This window comes from Podarcis vaucheri (genome assembly GCF_965113315.1).
Source record: "Podarcis vaucheri genome assembly, chromosome: 10".
Classification (NCBI taxonomy): domain Eukaryota; kingdom Metazoa; phylum Chordata; class Lepidosauria; order Squamata; family Lacertidae; genus Podarcis; species Podarcis vaucheri.
The window spans coordinates 3321652-3341752 of NC_138748.1; the positions used below are offsets into that span (position 1 = coordinate 3321652).

General features: G+C 42.0%; 1 protein-coding gene across 3 annotated transcripts in view; it reads right to left on the minus strand.

Annotated features, from left to right (window-relative positions):
• The window catches only part of BEND7 (BEN domain containing 7), a 51092-nt gene that overhangs the window by 20780 nt on the left and 10211 nt on the right, over positions 1-20101 (minus strand). For all 3 annotated transcript variants that reach the window (XM_082240137.1, XM_082240138.1, XM_082240139.1), the window contains 3 exons: positions 14059-14358; positions 6466-6588; positions 5641-5906 (listed from right to left, as the gene is read on the minus strand). In XM_082240137.1, the coding sequence (XP_082096263.1) occupies positions 5641-5906; positions 6466-6588; positions 14059-14358 (689 nt within the window). The remainder of the gene's footprint in view (positions 1-5640; positions 5907-6465; positions 6589-14058; positions 14359-20101) is intronic.

Below are 20101 nucleotides of genomic sequence, written 5' to 3' on the forward strand. Positions count from 1 at the left end.
TTGTAGAGGGTTCTTAATTCTAAGACCCTTGGGTATAATGTCCAGGTTCTTGCATTTAGTAAGAAAGAAGATATCAGTCTGTACCTGTGCAAGTTTCTTGGTGAGGTTGATGGACTTCCATTTCATGCGGCTCAATGTGGTGCCTTCCATGGTTCCAGTTACAGATGGGTAGCCGTGTTAATTCAATGTACAAGTCCAGTGTGGTATTGCGTCCATCAGGAGGGGTCCATGTGGAGTCCCTTTTTGTGTAACACTTTTTCAGTGGTAGTTGGTGGTCAGTGTTCTGTTGGGAGGGTGGTTGTTGTTCTCCAGTGGGTTGAGAGGTGTTGTGTTGTGAAGTTGTTGTTTGTTACGGCTACCCATCTGTAACTGGAACCTAGTTATGGGATATTGTTTGTATGGTTAAATTCACAAATATGATGAGAACAAGAGAAGGCAGAGGGTATTTATAAAATGTAAAGTACAAACCTACACAATAACATATTTTGTCTAACCACAGTTTTTTAAAAACAGAAATATATATATATATAGTGCCATTAACAGACAAGTCCCAGGCAAGCTGGCTATACAGACTCAGCCCAGCTCTAGATTTAGGTATAACAGGAAGTGATGTCTTTTGGAATGTTCATGCCATGGAGGGCTTCCCAATAATATAGGCATTTCAGCAGGCAATGCCCACATTCCTTTAATTTAAAAGGAAAGCATTGGCCACCATGTGGAGAGCATGTGGTCATATGCGTCTACACCCAGTGCTATTAGTCTACAAAAAGAGGGGCCTGCCAGAGCTCACCATGGACCTCTCCCGTCTCCTGTCAAAAAGGCAATGGTGCCCACCTGAGAGGTGCTGGAGCTGAACTCCTGCCTGAACCTTCAGTTTTATAATAATAAGGAATGCCCTCAGGCTGGAATTTCTGATCTGTGATTCTTACATGGAAGAAATGAGAATTCTCTTAAACAGAACAAGTGTCTAATCTTCAGAAGCAGCTTAGCACTGACCACTTTTGCTTTTTCATTAAAAGCTGCCAGACAGGTCACAATCTACATTTAACACAATCTGGGTTTAACCCTTACCATCCCCTTTCTTCCTGAAAATTTCTCCGACTGCTTCTATTTTCCCTAAAGGTGCTACTTACTGCATAAAAACAGTTTTGAAGGGCACATGGAAGCTGGGAAGCATTGTCCTGCAAGAAAATGTTGTGAGAAGTAAACTATTAAACCCCTGCCCTGAGCACCATGTTCCCAGTCTATCTGGAGCCCTGCATAGCTGCTTTTTCTCGAAAACAAAACATAAAAATAAAGTGCCCGGCACTGACACATTCTTTCCAAAATGAATTTGCATAATGTGTTGTCTGCTCCCAAATCAACTTGCCCATTCTTTGGACTAGAGCTACCCTTATGTTTCTGCCGCTTTAAGTGTAGGCCTCCTGATGGGAAGAAGGGAAGCCCAGATAAGCAATTCCTGCCATAGATACAATAGGAACTATTCTCTGAAGGTGGGTAGGCCTACTGCTTTTCTACATAAGGAGCTGAATCCAATCTACCGTATTTTTCGCCCCATAGGACACACTTTTTGCCCTCCAAAAATGAAGGGGAAATGTGTGTGCGTCCTATGGGGCGAATGCAGGCTTTTGCTGAAGCCTGGAGAGCGAGGGGGGTCGGTGCGCACCGACCCCTCTCGCTCTCCAGGCTTCAGGAAGCTCTCCGCAAGCCTGTTCTGGGGGCTGGGGTCGGGGGAAGCTCGGGCTTCCCCCGCCCCCAGCCCCACAAGCAAGCTCTAGGAGCGAAGGCAAGGGTGCGCAACCTCGCCATCGCTCCTGGACCCACAGCCCCGAGGCTAAAAACGAAGCCAGGACAGCGAGCGGGATCAATCTGTCATGGCTTCTTTGCTCTTTGGGGCTCGGGGGGGGGGGGAGAATAATTTTTTCCCCTCTTTATTCCCCCCCCCCAAAAAAATAAGTGTGCCCTATGGGCCGGTGCGCCCTATAGGGCGATAAATACGGTACATAATTCAACTACACCCAAAGAAGAACCATGGTACGATCGCCTTCTTGCACATAAGTGTGATGGAAGGGAGGCTAGACCAGTGCTGCTTCTTGTAGTCCTAACAGTGTGTCCGTAAATGACTGGAGGCCAATTCTGGATCCACACATCCTTCCACAGAGGGGACATAGGAATTACTGGTGCAGTCAATAATGTTAATCAAGTATAACATTTCCGTATGGCAATAAGGCATTGTAGGAAAGTGTTGGCAAACTTTATCTCACAGATCACTACCTGGGGCATATGCATCTCCCATACTGGTAGTTCAGAAATGACCTTACTTTATTGATTCATTTGAAGGAGGCTACTGAAAGTGTGCCCCAGAAGTGTTGAGGGCGACCCTCAACTACATATTTTGCAAATATTGTTCTGTGCACAGAGAAAAGAGGTAATCTAGAGGCTGAGGGATTGGGTCCTTGCACTAGCTTGACCATGAAGCTGCCGTTTGTAATAATCAGCAGACAGTTTCAATGGGTGGCCTTAAAGAAAATCACTATGTCACATCCCCAGCCAACCAAGATATGGGGATAATAATATTGATCTGTCTTTCAAGGCTATTCTAAGGCTTGGGATCACTAAGGCACTGTATACAAAGGCATTCAATTCTCTAAAAAGCAATTTCTATATGATAATTACTTAATATTTTGCATACATAGGCTTCCCCTTTCATTAAAATTGAAAGATTCGAAATGGAAAGATTACTTAATTCAGCTTTGAAGGTTACCCTATAGACATATCAAGAGTTGTAATGTAGTTAACATGTATAAATTGAACAAGTGGAGCCTGCAACAAAATGTTGCAGTGTGGAGTGGTCCAGCCATTCCATTCACCCCAGCTGAAAATTAATGAGAGATGTTAACTCAGGCTTCCAACCTGATCCTATGCATGTTTACTCTTATGTAAATCCCACTGACAGAGGGGATTCATATAAGTGTATAAAGAACTGAAACAAGATCCCATACTCAGAAATCCTCCAGAGTTCACCAAGGTCAGTTCCCAAAGGAATGCAAGCTTCATTCACAGTTTTAGTTTTCAGTCCTTTGAATATGTGATAGCGCTAATGCCAAACTTTTCTTCTATGAACATGAGAGCTAGAGACATTTTTTAAAAAGAAAAAGGCTAGTTAGAATCAAAGAGACTCCTACAAAGGACTTCATCCCAGTGGAACAATTTGCCAGGCTTGAACATAATCACAAAGTACAAATACCCTCTAGAAATTATATGTACCTTTCACAAACTGATCATTGTTCTTCCACAACAACTGTGAAACCCAGGCCCTTAATGTGCCTGTCCACATAGATGCAGATAAATAAAAACCTCATTTCCCCCCACCTTTCGTTAAGGGACAATGCAAAATAGTGAATTGGCAAAGACTACAGAATGAGGGTCGTGACTAGGTGAGAATATGAACTCAAATCTCACCAGTCTCTTTCTAAATGGCATTCTCTCCCCCAATTCACCCAATGCCCTTCAGAGCAACTTCCAAGTTTTGTTGTTGTTTTTTAACTATATTGTGGTTAAAGATGTAAAACATGAACATTTTAAAATAATTAGCCCAAGGCTTGATGAATCATTCTGTAAAAATAAATAAATAAATCCAGCATTAATTACTACTCTGCCTGAATTCACTCACTGAGCAATGAGACACTGCTTAAAAATGTAGCCACTCTAGAAACCCCAAACAAAAAACCAAACCTTGAACCTGTATGTTCAAAACATGGAAAACTGACGGGCAATCTGAAAACAGGTCAAAATAATAAAATCACTTACAAAACTGAAAGAGAAGTTTCCAATCCTTTCCTTGCACAGTCATTTCTGGCTGTAATTATAATTACATACAAGAACCACAGAAAAGCATTTAACCAGTTGCTATGTATCATTACATAGAGTCTGTCGGATGACACACTAATCTAATTACCGGTGTAGCTCACATCTGTGTAACTGAATTATCATGACTGCTCTTTTTTATTATTAGTTTGCACTTCTAGAAAGGTACAATATTATCTACAGAATTTCTTTCATTTATGATCATTGATACGGAATTTAATTATGTTCTCTGAGCTTGCTGTACTTAGGAAATTGGAAACTGTCTTCTCAAAATTAAAAAGGTACGTTGAAGAAATTAATGATCAGCTTACTCATCAGTGAACTTTTCAGCCATCATTTGCTTGAAGCTCAAACAAAGCCAACCAGCCACCCTCTTGCTCTCCTGATATTCATTCTACAAACATCTAATTCAAAAGGAGAAAATGCCAAGTGTGCCCTTTTGAAATCCTGGCTCTAGATTTTGACATTTACAATTTCAGCCCCGATACTTCAAGTCTACCTTCACATGTATGCTTTCTTTGTGCCATGAGAGAATATAAAATTGGGCAGATCAGTCTTATGGTCAGGATTAACCACCAGTGGCCCAACTAGTGATTTGCACAAGTTCAACTCACAAGTGAATGCACTTCTGGTCAGCAGATAGGAAATCTCTCACTTCTCTTTATTGTTAAAAGGGTTCTGCACAGCCTTGTGACGTTGCTTCCACAGGACAGTTCTTACTAACAGATTATAACCATTAACACGGACAGAAAAAAGTGACATCGCTTTAGCTTTCCACTTGTTCTAGCATTACCTATGGCAGGGGTAGGGCAGAACAAGCTATTCTAGTGCTACAGACTGAGAATGAATACATTTCATACAAAGTCTTCACCCTTGTCATCTTTGTCACAAAGATCCTTGTGAGATACATCAAATTAACCAACCCATGGGAGGCTTTGATTCTATAACATCATCCCTGGTTTTACCTTGGCAACTGCAATAATGCTAACAAAACTCATCTTCTGTAGCAAGCCTCTTGCGTACTTGTCCCCCCCCCCAACTGACTCCAAGTAAACACTCTGCATTTGCTCACCACCCTCCCCCCATCTCATCTCTCCCTTCAGCCCACTGACCTTATGCACGAACACTGGTGACACGGCATAAATAACAACAGCTACTTAACTTGTGCACTTTTTCCTAATGCCAACTGTGCTAATCTGATTAAAGAGGAATGAGAAGTCAGTTTTTAAGATCTGCGGATAACTGAGAAGACTTTTGTAGCTCGTGCATGCCCCTCCCCCGAAACCCTGATTTCTTCACTTTCTTGAGGAGGAGGGGATATCATTATCTTAGTACTTTAGCACCAACTCTTAGATTCCCTCAGACTCATGTACAGTGCAGCTGCAAAACCAAAAAATAATTCCTTCAATTGTCCCATGGCTAAATGCTTCCCAATATGCTTGTGAACAAATGAACAAGGCCTATTCAATGCTAGGCTCAATAGAAATGTTTTTGGAATGATTCCCTCAGGGGCATACTAGTGCAAAACATGAAACAGGAACTGGACAATCATATGGATTTGTTAGGATATAGTGTGTGCATACAGATCTTTCCTGAAAATATAAAGTATGTGGATGGTCAGCCCTTATGTTGCAACCTGCAGATGTAGAAAAGATCCCACGGGAAACCGACATTACGGCCTAATCCTAAGACTTACTACACTACCGACAAGACCTGTGACATGAGGTTTGCACTCTTAACAGGGTCTGTTCTGCCAGCACCTGGTCAACTTACATCTGAAGATGAAGATTCGAGGACAATGCCAAATCCTGAAACCTGTGACTCCAACTTTGAGGATGATTCAGCAGCTTCCACACTAGAACTTTCAGAGTTTGCTGATAGCTTTTTTTCATTCTCTGCAGTGCTGGGCTTTTTATTCACAGTAAGAGGTTCAATAGTCTTTGGAGGTATTTTTTTCTTTTTATTTCTCTTTCTTGAAAGTGTTGATTTCTGTGTGCAAACCAGAGGAACTGGGGGCGGTTGTCTGTTCTGAGCAGCAACTGAAGAAAGAAAAACCTGTGAGTACACTTCCAAACGTGTATCAAAGATGACAGTTACCACAGCCCAGACTCCTGACCAGTTCCCACCCTCTTATCAGAACCAGCTGCTTGAACCAACAGCTGTGGGCGGAGCACTCTCTGTGGAGCCGTCAGCTGGGGAAGCTGCTATGGGGAACATGGCATAACGCAAAAATCATGCTGACACTGAGATCATGCCCACACTCAACACCCTGTTGCTGCTGTTGTCTAATAACAACAGGAACATTCCTCAGTACTGTACCAGGAAATATGCAACTTGGCCACAACACTCTTATTTCATGGAAATCGCTTAGATGTTGCCTGCACATTTTGCCCCATAAGTTTCTTTCTAGGAGGGCTAGAGACTCACTTTTTTCAAAAAGGAAAGCTCAGAGTACCTGTGGGCACTGGGTTGGCAACCCCTGATCCATACCATCTGGGCAGCAGTCTTTCTTTAAGACCTATGCTTCCATGAAAAGGCACTTATCTGTCTGCAGACTGAAAATTATACCTTAATAGTTGAAAAGACAGACTATCATACCTGCTTGGATCTGCATTATCTTTCTCATGGTTTTAAGCTCCTGAAGAATGGCTTGCAATGCTGGCTGGCAATTACAAGTGCAACAATTTGAGCCAGAGGACGTATTAGCCACCGGAATTTCTCCTGAAGAAAAAAGGGAAATGAAAACAGTGATGCCGGGCAAGAATGTCTTCACAGGGTTTTAATGCTGTCTGATACATGCTGTTAGGAAATTGAAACCTAAAATTAAAATCTCCACTGTGAGGTGGCGGCGGCAGGGGTGTGCTTTGCCATTCCCCTCCCCACACAAATAACGTTCCATGGTATAGTGAAGTCTGCACAAAACAGCAAACACAATGTAAGCTCACAGCAGGCCTCCTTATTGTCAAACTAGTTCATGGTGGATAACAAGAGCACTGAAGCTCATTACAGAAACAGTTGCTCTATCATGCGCGGAACAACCCAGAAAGGCCCTTCCTCCATATGACAATACCCTTAGAAAGAATGAGATGGCTGTGTAATAAGTTATTTAATAAAGAACTAACAAGTCTAAAATGGATTGAACGCCGCTTGTTGCTTCACAGTATTAAAAATTAAAAGAACAGAGTCCTCCATCATCAATTTCCATGAACAGAGAAGTTCTATGAAGGCCGAAAATATCCACAGCTTTCCCTTTCATTGTGACGGTGAACTCCTACTTCCCAGTTTCTTTTCAAGTATTGCTGTTGAAGGTTGTCAACCATCCTACTCCTGCACTTCATACTGTCTCCAGGATGCGTTTGTTAAATTTATATTTGCTATATAACCTGCTTCCCAACTCAAGCCTGAAAGCTTCCTGCACTTGATTTCAGGAGGCCCAGGAAGACAGAAGGCAGCCTTGCACTGAGTCAGGCCATAGGCCTCCCTAGTTCAGTCCTGTCTACACGGACCGGCAGAGGCTTTCCAGGGATTCAGCCCAAACTGGAGGTGCCAGGGATTGAACCTGGAACCTTTAAAACAGAAAGGATGTGCGTTCCCATGGCTCCTGGCTGCTGAGAAACGGAGACCTTGCCACCCTGGGCTCAGGTATCAATTTCTGTATTTAAAAACAAGGGTCTTTTCAGATGTTTCCAGCACAACTAATGTCAGTTGCTACATGAAGTCCAGGTAAAATGACTGTGGAGAAAGTGTTTCCATGATGGGGTCAATATAACAGGTCAGTGGCAGGGACCTAATCATGCCAGGCAGGGGCCCTACTTAGGTCTGTGAGGCCGTTTCCCCCAAACCATGCCCACTTGCCCCACACCTAACAGCATTATGTGACATCAAGAGTGGGGCAAGTAAAGATGTGTCTGGGATTGGCTACCCTAGAGAGCTGCACATTGGGAACTTCCAACGGAAGTGGATGGGGCTGCTGACAGCACACGTTAAAGCTCTCAGCATTGAACAGCTGACAGCAATGAGCAAAAGCCCCTCTGACTGCTTGCAGGCACAGTGTGGCTCCAAACCACCTGCCATGGGGCCTTCCAAGGGGCTTGCTCTCAGCGCTGATCAGCTGATCGATGCTGAAAGCACACCCCTTGTTATTACATATGAACGGTGGCACAGGAATATTTTAATAAACAAAGCCCTTTTTCAATAACACAAAGGGTTGCACAATAAAAGAATGGAAAAACCAAAAACAGCCTAAATGTATATTTCAGCAGGAAAGAAGCATTTGTCATCCGCCTCTTTCCTACGCCCCCTCTCCCTGAGAGGTTCGGAAGGTGACAACATGAGAACGGGCCTTTTCTGTGGTGGTTCCCCGTCTGTGGAACGCTCTCCCCAGAGAGGCTCGCTGGGCACCATCATTATATGTCTTTAGGTGGCAGGTGAAAACATTCAGCTTTACCCAAACATTTGGCCATTAAATAATTTGTGGCCTGTTAAATTGAGGGACTGTTATTATTATGCTGCATGAATTATGTTTTCAATGTTGTACAGTGCCCTGAGATCTTTGGATAAAGGGTGGTATATTGATCAAATAGATAAATAAATAAAACAAAACTAGTCCCAGATACCTTAGGAAGGATCTTCAGAGCCAAAGCTACCTTTCACAAGGCAACGGAAAGAAAAGTATGCAGCTAAGCATGCATCTATCTAGCAAGGAGTTCCACAAGACTGGAAAAAAGAAGGCCTTGTTTGAACATGCAGGTTGTCAGAGAGAAAACACCAGGATAACCACAAATCCTCAACAGGTCACTGAACTTGTATGAGCCTGTTTTAGTATATAGCCTCCTGCTCAAGAACTATAATTCCATTGGCTTTGCACGTTACTAGTTCCCAGTTCATTCTGCAGCAGAGTCTTTATATTTCCTAACTGTCTGTACAGCAAGGTTTAATCAAACAATATAAAACAAATATTATTAGGGCTATGAAACAGAGCACTATAAGGAAAAAAACCCTGTCTTTTTCAGCTATTCTGCCTATTAAAAAGAATATTTTAAAACGGAGTCTGTCTGTGTTGTGTGTCTTAGAGAACTAAGCTTAGCAAATAAATATTATTTTATGAATTTGTCCCTTTCCTTTTCCAAGTTTTTAATATTCTGGTGAATATCGTGATAAAATTTTGACAAAGCAAACCTTGGAATAAATTCATGCTCATCTTTTCTGCTACAAATATAATGCATTACTAATGAGGTCTGCAGGTACTGAAGCCCCATTTGAAAACCAAAAGTTCTGCTTTCCTACTGAGGCATGGGGGATTTACATTATAATTCCCATTAGCATTGATAGAAATTACCCATGTAAATCTACCCTGTGTACAGTAAATGGAAAAAAGAGACCACCCAATATTTCAAATCAAAAGCAGGGCTCTGCTAACTTCATGCATATTTATGGAGATTTTTTTAAAGAACCCAAAAAGCATTTCCATCATTTTTCTTCAAATCAACAAGAGTAAAACAGAACACTTTACAGAATGTTCTTATTCAATGTTCAAAGCATCACCTAAAGAATAAAAGCACTTTTGTCTGTTTATTAAATTTAACAATTTTTTAAAAATTCATTTCTCACTTTTTAAGACTACTTGTAGTGACAAATCTTAAGAACCACCTCTTGCTTTGCTCCTCCCTCTATATTATGGAAGGAAGCCAATGTGAAATATTTTGGCTTGCACAGCAGCCCAACAGCAGGAGCAATTAAAAAAAAATATTAAAGGCTATGTTTTTCTATCTTCGCAGATGCCTTTCAGACAGAAAAGTCAATATGTGAGTACCACAACTGTATTCCCAATATTCATATGGAAAATATCATAGCAAGCCTAGTAGCACCTTTAAAAACAAAAGAAGCCAAAAGCAGCTGCCAGTTTCTCTGGCTCAATTAACAAAAGCCATCTCCATGAAACAGATTGCCCACAGCCTGGACCAGGGCTCCTCAAACTTCTTTGGCCTGTTGCTCCCTTTTAAGAAACAAAATTACTCCGTGCCCCCCTGGAAATCTACCTTCTTTTAAGTGAACAAACAGAAATATGAATTCTTTTATGTATCTCTATTTCTACCTATGTCCTACAACATAGTAAAGAAATATGTTGTTGTAAATAAGACCCCTTATTCATTCCACAACAAATGAAACACATACGAACAGTTTTTAAAAAACTAAACAAGGAAGTTGACTAGGCATTATAAACCCATGAAGCGGACCGAGTGAAGCCGGCCGGTTCAGTCTGATCCACCCCAGGGATGGAGCTGGCGCCTCAGTCCACCTGCCATTGGCCAGTGGGAAACACTGGCCTAGAAATTACTGGAACAAGGACCGGTCCTATTGTTGGGCATCATGAGGCAGGAGATTTTTGGTGCTATTAAGGGTGGTCAAGTTGTCAGTAATAAGCTTATTTTTTATAAAGAAGATGCCATCTGCTTTGCATGGAATGGCTCACGAAGAAGAAGAAGAAGAAGAAGAAGAAGAAGAAGAAGAGGAGGAGGAGTTTGGATTTGATATCCCGCCTTTCACTCCCCTTCAGGAGTCTCAAAGCGGCTCACATTCTCCTTTCCCTTCCTCCCCCACAACAAACACTCTGTGAGGTGAGTGGGGCTGAGAGACTTCACAGAAGTGTGACTGGCCCAAGGTCACCCAGCAGCTGCAGGTGGAGGAGCGGAGACACGAACCCGGTTCACCAGATTACGAGACTACCGCTCTTAACCACTACACCACACTGGCTCCACCACTACACCACACTAGGTTGTTCTATGTGTTCAGATATCAACAACAGGACCCAGTTGGATGCGCCATTCTCAAGATTACAACCACTGGGCAGAACAGGAACAATCAAAAGCCTTAGTAAAATAAAAATCTGTATGAAGATGAAACATATGCAAAAGCCATATAGTTTTAACTCACGTTTGGTCTTATTTCACACCACTTAGAGACGACTGTGATTAAGTGGTATACAAATTGTTAGAATAAAGTAAATACATAAATAACCCCAGATATCTCGGATTGCAGTTGTTTATTACCATGGAATGAGTTGTGTAGGCAATACCTAATTCAAGATTGGCACAGAATCATAGAATTGTAGAGTTGGAAGAGATCCCAAGGTTATCTAGTCCAAGCCCCTGTAATGCAGGAATCTCAGCTAAAGCATCCCTCCTAGATGGCCATCCAACCTCTGCTTAAAATCCTCCAAGGAAGGTTTCACAGCACACTAACCTGTAGTACTCACTAGAACACATATTGGCCCCTGAAGGGAAGTGATATGATTTGCCTTAAGGGACTCTGTCTATGCCAAGGGCCAATTCAGGAATGAATTCAATAACCAAGCAGACTCAGGGAGACACAAGGGGCCTCAACTGGCCTGCTGACTTCAAACCTTGCCTCATGGACCTTGCGGTCTTGTTGTAAAGCAGCCTTTGCCACCCTGGTGCCTGCAGCTGCTTTGCACTACAACTCCCATCATCCCCAGCTACTTGCTCCTTTCCACATTAATGTGTTATACATTTGATGCTAGCCATGCTGAGCCCAGTTTTGGCCGGGGAGGGTGGGGTATAAATTATTATTATTATTATTATTATTATTATTATTATTATTATTATTATTTATCTCCCTTCTATTCTTTTATCTTCTCTATCCTGTGAAGACACTTCTGCCCAATAACAGGACTTGCCCAGTCAGTTAAAGCATGCCACAAACACGTTTGATCCTTTGTACAGACTCTGCCCCTCAGGTCTCAATTCAAAGACCATAGCATCTCTTTCTCTCTCTCTCTCCAGGAAAGGAGGAATGCTGCACAATAACTGGGTTGCTCTTTGCCCCTGTTCCTGGGTACAGTGTGCGTACTCAGCGCTGGAGAGGAGCAGTTCTCTGTCTTCAGAGGAAAAGGCTCATTAAATGGCGAGTCACTGCCACAGCGGAAGAAGATAGCCTTGGTGGTGCTAGCCACTTTTTTGGACTCAAGTCCCAGTATGAGAGCACCAGCTATCCTGAAGGAATGCATCCGATCCCACACAAAGACAAGAAACAATTGGAAACCTAAACACTTTGAGCACATGGAACTCTTCTCTTGCTCCACCACATTAAGAAAGCAGCCATATGACTGGAAACACAATACAGTGGTGCCTTGCAAGACGAAATTAATTCGTTCCGCGAGCTTTGTCGTCTTGCGATTTTTTTCGTCTTGCGAAGCACAGTGTCAGGAAAGTTTTGGAAAAGCTTCAAAAATCACCAAAGTCTTTAAAAACCTCAAAAAAGGCTACCACACCGCGTTCTATGAGTTGCTCCTCGAAGTCAAGTCGCAACTGTATTAACAGTGTTAAGAAAAAGGAAACAAACTTGCAAGACGTTTCCATCTTGCGAAGCAAGCCCATAGGGAAAATCGTCTTGCGAAGCAGCTCAAAAAACAAAAAACCCTTTCGTCTTGCAAGTTTTTTGTCTTGCGAGGCATTCGTCTTGCGAGGTACCACTGTACAGGCACCCCCACTTACATGTGTTCTGCTTGCATGAAACCGTGTACACAAGCGGTGCTGGGAAACAATTAAACAATTCAATTCAAGCACAGAAATGGTGGGAGAGAGAACCCACCCGCGAGGAGACCTTACCTGGAGCCCAAAGAGGATGTCAGTGAGGGCGGAGGAAGCCCCAAAGAGACTGGAGGCACAGTAGGGCTTTGTTTATGCTGCTCAGCTTCCCCGCCTAACAGCTGATATGTGGGGTAGTGCAGCAGCAGCAGCAGCCTCTTTCCCACATGTCCTCCAGCCTCCTGCTGGTCCCAGAGGTTCAATTCTAGTTGTGGGTATTTTTGGATACAGCAGTTTTGGTATAGATTGGCAAAGAGGGTGTTTAAAGGGTATCCCCACTTTACTTATGCACGTGAGGCCCCAGGATGTAACCCCTGTGTAAGTGGGGGCTATACCTGTACTGCATTTTCCACATTTCTAAGCAAACAAACACAATACAGTTAAGAAAAAAAATAGTTGTACTATGCTATAGTACTATCCTTCCTGTGTTCAATCTGAGCCAATGCACTAACAGAAATGAAACTGAGCACAAAAGGGGCAGTATTGTTTCCTCTTCTGCACAACTGAAAATTAATACACTGATATAATAGATGCAAGTGATGAATGTTTGCATCTATTACGAGTGATGAATACATCAGTGTCTTTGTCTATATACATGCAACCAACGCTGCAAGCGGAATTATTAATAAGAGAGTCAAAAACAATTAATTTTGTAAGGTGGATTTTGTGGGTGCACATTCACATTTCCCATCTATAATTGCAATAATCAATACAGACCTCAAAGCCAAGCCAACTTCTTTCTATGGTATAAATTAATTTTGACCAAGTAAAAGAAGGCTATATCTAGTTATGAAATGGAAATATTATTACTAAGTGCCAGAAGCAAAACACACCTTCCAATTAATCAACTAAAACAGTGGTGGTAACCAACAAGCCATGCGCCAAGTCCAGCAACGAGAGCATGCCATTCTATGCACATGAAAGCACCTTCTTGTGCGTATCATATTTTCCCCTGTAGTCCACTGAACCCCACAGGCAGAAGTGTGGCATGGAGGAGGCAGGCCCCCAATTATGTGCCACAAATGCCTTTACTTGTGCCATAGGTTGGCCATTCATGAACTAAAGAAGGGGTGGGGAACCTGGACTTGATCATTTCAGGCCAGGCTGTCTGGGGCTGATAGGAGTTGGACTTCACCAGCATCTGGAAGGTCATAGATTCCCTACCTATGGAATAATCTATCATTACGATATAGTGTTTGTAGCCTTAATATAAAATGCATTTTCAGTGTACCTAAAAAACCATTTAAAAGAGGTTTAAGATCAGCTTTGGGTTCAAACATAAAAACCTTAACTTTTTACAGCTGACAATCGTACAACTTTCTCTGAATTTGTATCTGCTTTTTATGCAGAAGGTCCCAGATTCAATCCCTGGAGTCTCTAGCCAGGGCTGGGACAGAAGACTGCCTGGAACCCCGGAGAGTTACTGTCAGTCAGGATAGACAATACCAAGATGAGCCAGTATAAGGAAGATTCTTATGTTTCTAACATAATGGCCAAATTATTTTATCCAAGTAACTCAGCATTCATTTTTTAAAGAGAACAAAACAATTAAGCAGTGATTTAAATGTATAAATGTGGATCCTACCATTTGCACCTACGGTTCTTGCTTGATTTTGGAAGGTCTTGGACCGCGTTCCATATTGCCCCGAATAGTGGCTTATCTGGGGGGATAATTCATTCCAAGTACCACTCTGAGTTGGATGGAGGTTTGCCTGGGTTTCTGCAGGGGGATTCAGACGCTGAGCCCAGGCCAAATCTAAGTCCTGGGGTTCTTCCTTCAGTTTTTCTCCTTCTTTGCCAACTCTCTGATATATTCTTCCAGTGCTGTCATTCAGTAATCTTCTCATCCCTGTAATTTGTTTTTTAATTTCCCGGCTTTCATCTCCTAGAGAAAACAGAGACACAGTTATCACAGTAAATTAGCAAAAATGGTAATGATACATGATACATATTACTACGTTTCAGAGAACTTTGAGGATGTCTACTTTCTGAAATGCATGCCAATTGGCATTGCACACACACATATGTATGCAGACAACTATTTTGTTGCCATACATACTATGCAGATGTGATACTAAATACATGATTACCTACAACGTAGAGAGTATATGTTTGAGTCTGCATAAGAGTTAAAAAATATATGAACAGAACCATTTAAGTTAGTTCAAATTATCAAGTACAGTGTTACCTCGGGTTAAGAACTTAATTCGTTCTGGAAGTCTGTTCTTAACCTGAAACAGTTCTTAACCTGAAGGACCACTTTAGCTAATGGGGCCTCCTGCTGCCGCCACGCCGCCAGAGCATGATTTCTGTTCTCATCCTGAAGCAAAGTTCTTAACCCGAAGTACTATTTCTGGGTTAGCGGAGTCTGTAACCTGAAGTGTATGTAACCTGAGGTACCACTGTATTGCTTCAATGCCACAGCTGTTGGGATGTACAGTAAGTGATAATAAAACAGTTTAATAAAACCTGCTTAAAATGTCATAGTTCATAAAAAGTAGTCTATTCTCATTACAAGAAACAAATGTAAATCACCTTTCTGGAGAGTCATTAAGGCTACTGCAAATGTAACAACGTGGAGTAAGAAGAACAGACCCACAGGAGCCACACACTCTCCAAAATTGTGGGGCATTCAAGGGTTTTAATCAGGGTTAGCAAGTCAGATATAACACTGAACCTGGGCACAGGATTTATGAACATGAGGGGAAACAGTAGGCTCGTCCTTTAACACCACTTAATTTTACAACTGTACTGGCCCTTGGAAGTACCAGCAAAACACAGAGGACTAAAACCAATCCCTTCTACTCACCTACTCTGAAATCAAAGAGAGGTTATTTGCACTGAGCCTGGCCTAGACTCTGAAAGAGTTACTTGTTTGCACAATTAACCACTTACTGATTTACTGTATCAAGCTTGAGAACTTAGCCCCTCATAGGATCAATCCATAGCAGCGAGTTGTTAGTTCAAAGGAATTTTATAATGATGGAGAAGATGGAATAACAACAAAATTAATAATAAAAGAAAATGTTAGATTTTATTTAATACCTGCCTATTTAATATACACAGACTAACGTATAGCCAGTCTCTGATGCATAGCAATTCAGAATGTGAAAAGGAAAAATATATATGAAAAATGCCACTGTTTCTAATGACAACTCTGCACATTTAAAAACAATTATGTACTCGGCATCATCTGAGTATTAATTTTATTTATGACTGTGCTTATTTCACACTGAATGTGTGCATGTTTGGAGCAGAATGTTGCCATTTTGCCCACTGAGGCATGCAAATACATTTCATTAGCAGTAGGAAAAGTCTGTAGCAAACCTATCAAGCATTTTAAGCATGAGTGGAAATGGATATTGAAAACAGACAGCATTCACATAAGATGAATTTTCTACGCTGAAGTCACTTCCTTGCAGGACACATGCATTTTTCTCCACATACTTGGACTAAACAAACAAAATGCCAAAAGTCTAAGCTTCTGCTTTCACAGCTTCTCAGAGTGGCTGCTCAGCCTCCCGAACCTGATAGAAGTGCTGGGGAAGATCTAGGGAGACAAGAGTCTACTGCGATCTGCAGAAATCCACCATCATAAGCAGCATAAACACTGTTGAAGCAGAAATGAGCAGCCCTTCTGAGTCATATCTGGACCCTTTAATATATTGTACTCCCTTTATTAATCTGCCCCCGTTACAATACTCTTTTTGTGGAGAGTACTGAACATGGACGGAGCTCTTAGCTAGATTGGACTCTATGGGGCTTTCCCTGGAAGATTCTGTGTGGGTGACAACAATAATACTCAGAATCTGTATAGCTCTTTCAACTATTCAAAGCACTTCACATACACTGTCTTCTGCAACAACCCTGGAAGGTCGGTCAGTAGCGTTATACCTGAGGATGAGAGACAATGGCTTGCCTAAGGCCACCTAGGCCGCTCATAGCTGAGGCAAGAACACCAGGGACTTCCTAGGTGGTGGCTCAGTTTCTTAGTGACTACGCTACACCGGCATGGAGCTGGAGGAGGTCTGCTCCTGGCAAATGAAACTGTGGCTTTGAGCTACATACTTGATGGCTCTGCCCTCTATTTGTGGCTGTTGTTGTTTATTGTATTTTAATGTTTGTTGTGAGCTGCCCTAAACATTTTATTGGAAAGGTTATATATTTTAAAACCTGCATCTGGAGGCCGATCTGGTATTAATGAGGGCAAACAAGCTGAAGTTTAATGCAGATTAGATGTGGAGGCGCTGTTTGTTGAGATTTCTGCTCATCTGGATGAAGGTATGTATACAACCCATTTTGATTAGACAAATTCATGGAGCAGAGGGCTGTCAGTAACTACCAGCCACCATGGCTATGCTCTACCTCCAAAGCTGGAGACACAGCAATGCTTCCAAACACCAGTTGTTGGAAGCCACAGGAAGGGAGAGTGTTCTTGCGCTCTCATCTGCCCACTGGTTTCCCACAAGCATGAGGTTGGCCACTGTAAGAAGAGGATGCTGGACTAGATGGCCCACTGGCTGGATCCAGCTTGCTCTTTCCATGTCCTTATCTGCTTAGGAAGGGCAGAATAGTTATATTATCATAATCAGCATCACCACTGAACTAATGTGTGTTGTGCACAGCCCTTATGCAAACCTATATATGTCTGTCTATACAGGTTGAATATCATCTCAATGGTCACTTACACTGCCCATCTTAACTGGATTTGGCTTCAGTTTTAGTTGCCTCTAGCACTGTTTAGATTAGAACATTCACTACTTCGCCTGTTGTAAATGAAAAGAAGAAATATGGTTGGGGGTCATCAGCAAACTCTGTATGACCATTTCCAATGCTTGCATGTAGATGTTAAATAGCATGGGAGATAAAAATGAACTCTGTAGGACTGTAAATAAAATAGATGTGAAAGTGTTGGGCAAAAATCCCCCCACCTTTGCCCTCTGGAACTAACCCATGAAAGAGGAGTAGCAACCAGAGCACAGTATCTCCAACTCCCATCCATGCCAGGCTATCCAGAAGGATAATACAGTCCATGGTACTGAAAGCTGTTGAGAGCTCAAAGATAATAAAAAGGGTCACAATCCTTCTATCTCTCCAGTACAACCAAGGAAGTCTCAGTCCTAAAAACATTGTTATCTAGGAATGTCCTGAAATGTGGTACCTCTGCACCCTTTTAGATGCTTTGGCCAAGATTACCAATGTCCAATAGTTGGACAAATCTGAAAGGTGCTAGGAAGAGTTGTCCAACAACTTCCTTCAAGGCAGCATGGGCCATCCCTTCTCACAAGGTGGCATTAACCTCCCCTTTAGCTAGATGTTATCAGCCAAGGTGGCCAAGGGTCAAGCACACTAAAGGTAGGTCAAACCTTTCCAAGCACTATGTCACCCTCAGGCTGCAATAATTAAAAATGAGCTAAGCAATTGCAGCAAAATGGTGCTAAAAGAACTTCTGGTATTTGTACTGCTGTCAACCAGAAGTACAGGTCAAAGCAGAAGACAATGATTTTTACCTGGAAAATGCTTGGCAAATAATTAACAGTGGGCTGTTCCAGGAGTTCCAATTCATCTCCCAGTTATCCAAATGTGTGAGCCTACTCAGTTATCTGGGAAAAGGCTCAACTGGATGACACAGAGCAGACACTGTGTCAGAGAAGACTTCTATTCTCCATCAGCCTTCAAATGGGTCTAGTCAGATTCATTCTGCATGTTCTTCCACTTGGATTCAAGTTGTCTTTGCAACTGTTTCATCACCACAAGCTCCCCAGAATACCAAGGGTCAGATCAATACAATATTATGTATAGTAGCAATTTTGTCTGTTAACAGAGCCACTTCAGCATTCCACAGATCAAAGAGAGCACAGCAGAACTGCCAGCCCTTTTGGCTGGAAAGTATAGTGGTGGAACTATAAGGAAACCACCTTGCTCCATCAGTTTCCAAAGGCAAACCAATCTAAATGGGCTCCTATCCCTACAAGGAATCAAAAGCACCAACAGCTTAAACCACCTGCAGGTATAGGGCGGTATGCAAATTGAATAAATAAATAAATAAAAATTAAATAAACAGCTTAAACTCAGTGGCCTATGCTGCTAAAGTCTTTCTTACAGAGCTCCATAGGAGAGCTGGTGAGATAGACCAAACTAATGTACAAACTAATGTACAGAACATGTTTTAACACTGTGAAGTAGTGCCTAGTATTGTAAGGTAGTTCCCAACACATCTGGTAACGCCTTTGTCAGGGAACCCTCCCATGCACTATTTACTCTGACAGGTAAATGCTTCCTTGTATCTATTATTCAGCAAGAAGAGCCTTATTTCCAAAATGTCACCTTAAGCAGAACAGAACTACAATACAATTCAGTGCCAGAACAACGGTTTTGCATGCACCAGGCCCCAGGTTTAATCTCCAGCATCTCCAGAGTCAGCTGGGGAAAACTTCTGCCTGAAGACCTGGAAAGCCACTGCCAGTCAGTGTAGGCAATACTGAGCTAAATGGACCAATGACTTGACTCAGTCAAATGGACCAATGGCCTGACTCCTATGTTCCTTCCAACGAGTGTTCTGTGTAGTTAGAATCATTGCTCTATTTATTTCTCATTAGGGGAATTGAACATGGTTACTCTGACCCTGATTAATTTTGTTGATCTTTCCCTATTTTGGAGAAGTATACTGTGTAATTGGATACCAGTGTTGTCTTCTCTTCCACCAAGGATATCAGAACATTGCTGATCTCCTTGAATAATATTTGCAGGCCAGTTCATAGCATTTCAAGGCCTGAAGATGTTCAACATGCACATAAGCCTCAGTACAGGCTTCCTTCCACAAGTAGGAAATTTAGCAATAAAAAACACAATATTCATCTTTTTAATAGTATCATTGACACAGCAATTTACCAATAATTAAGTCAAAAGAAATAAATAAAAATTAAAAAATTGTCCCATAGCACCTTAGAGTGTCCCATAGCACCTTAGAGTGAAGAATATGAAAGCTTATACCCACAACAAACTTAGTTGGTCTCTAAGGTGCTACGGGACAATTTTTTGATTTTTATTTATTTCTTTCGACTGCATCAGACCAACATGGCTACCTATCTGAACCAATAATTAAGGACAGTGAACTTTTTTACATTGGGGTCCGCATGATATGCCTACTACATACAGTGGTACCTCAGGTTAAGAACTTAATTCATTCCGGAGGTCCGTTCTTAACCTGAAACTGTTCTTAACCTGAAGCACCACTTTAGCTAATGCGGCCTCCTGCTGCAGCCACCCCACCGGAGCACGATTTCTGTTCTCATCCTGAAGCAAAGTTCTTAACCTGAAGCACTACTTCTGGGTTAGCGGAGTCTGTAACCTGAAGTGTATGTAACCTGAGGTACCACTGTAATTTGGAATTTGGCCCCAAGATTTAAGAAAATATCGCTAGTGTGTTTGACCCAACACTTACATAAGCAATTGTAGCTATTAAAAGAGAAGATGAAAGTAAATTTAATAATCGAATCATAGAATCATAGAGTTGGAAGAGACCACAAGGGCCATCAAGTCCAACCCCCTGCCAAGCAGGAAACACCATCAGAGCACTCCTGACATATGGTTGTCAAGCCTCTGCTTAAAGACCTCCAAAGTAGGAG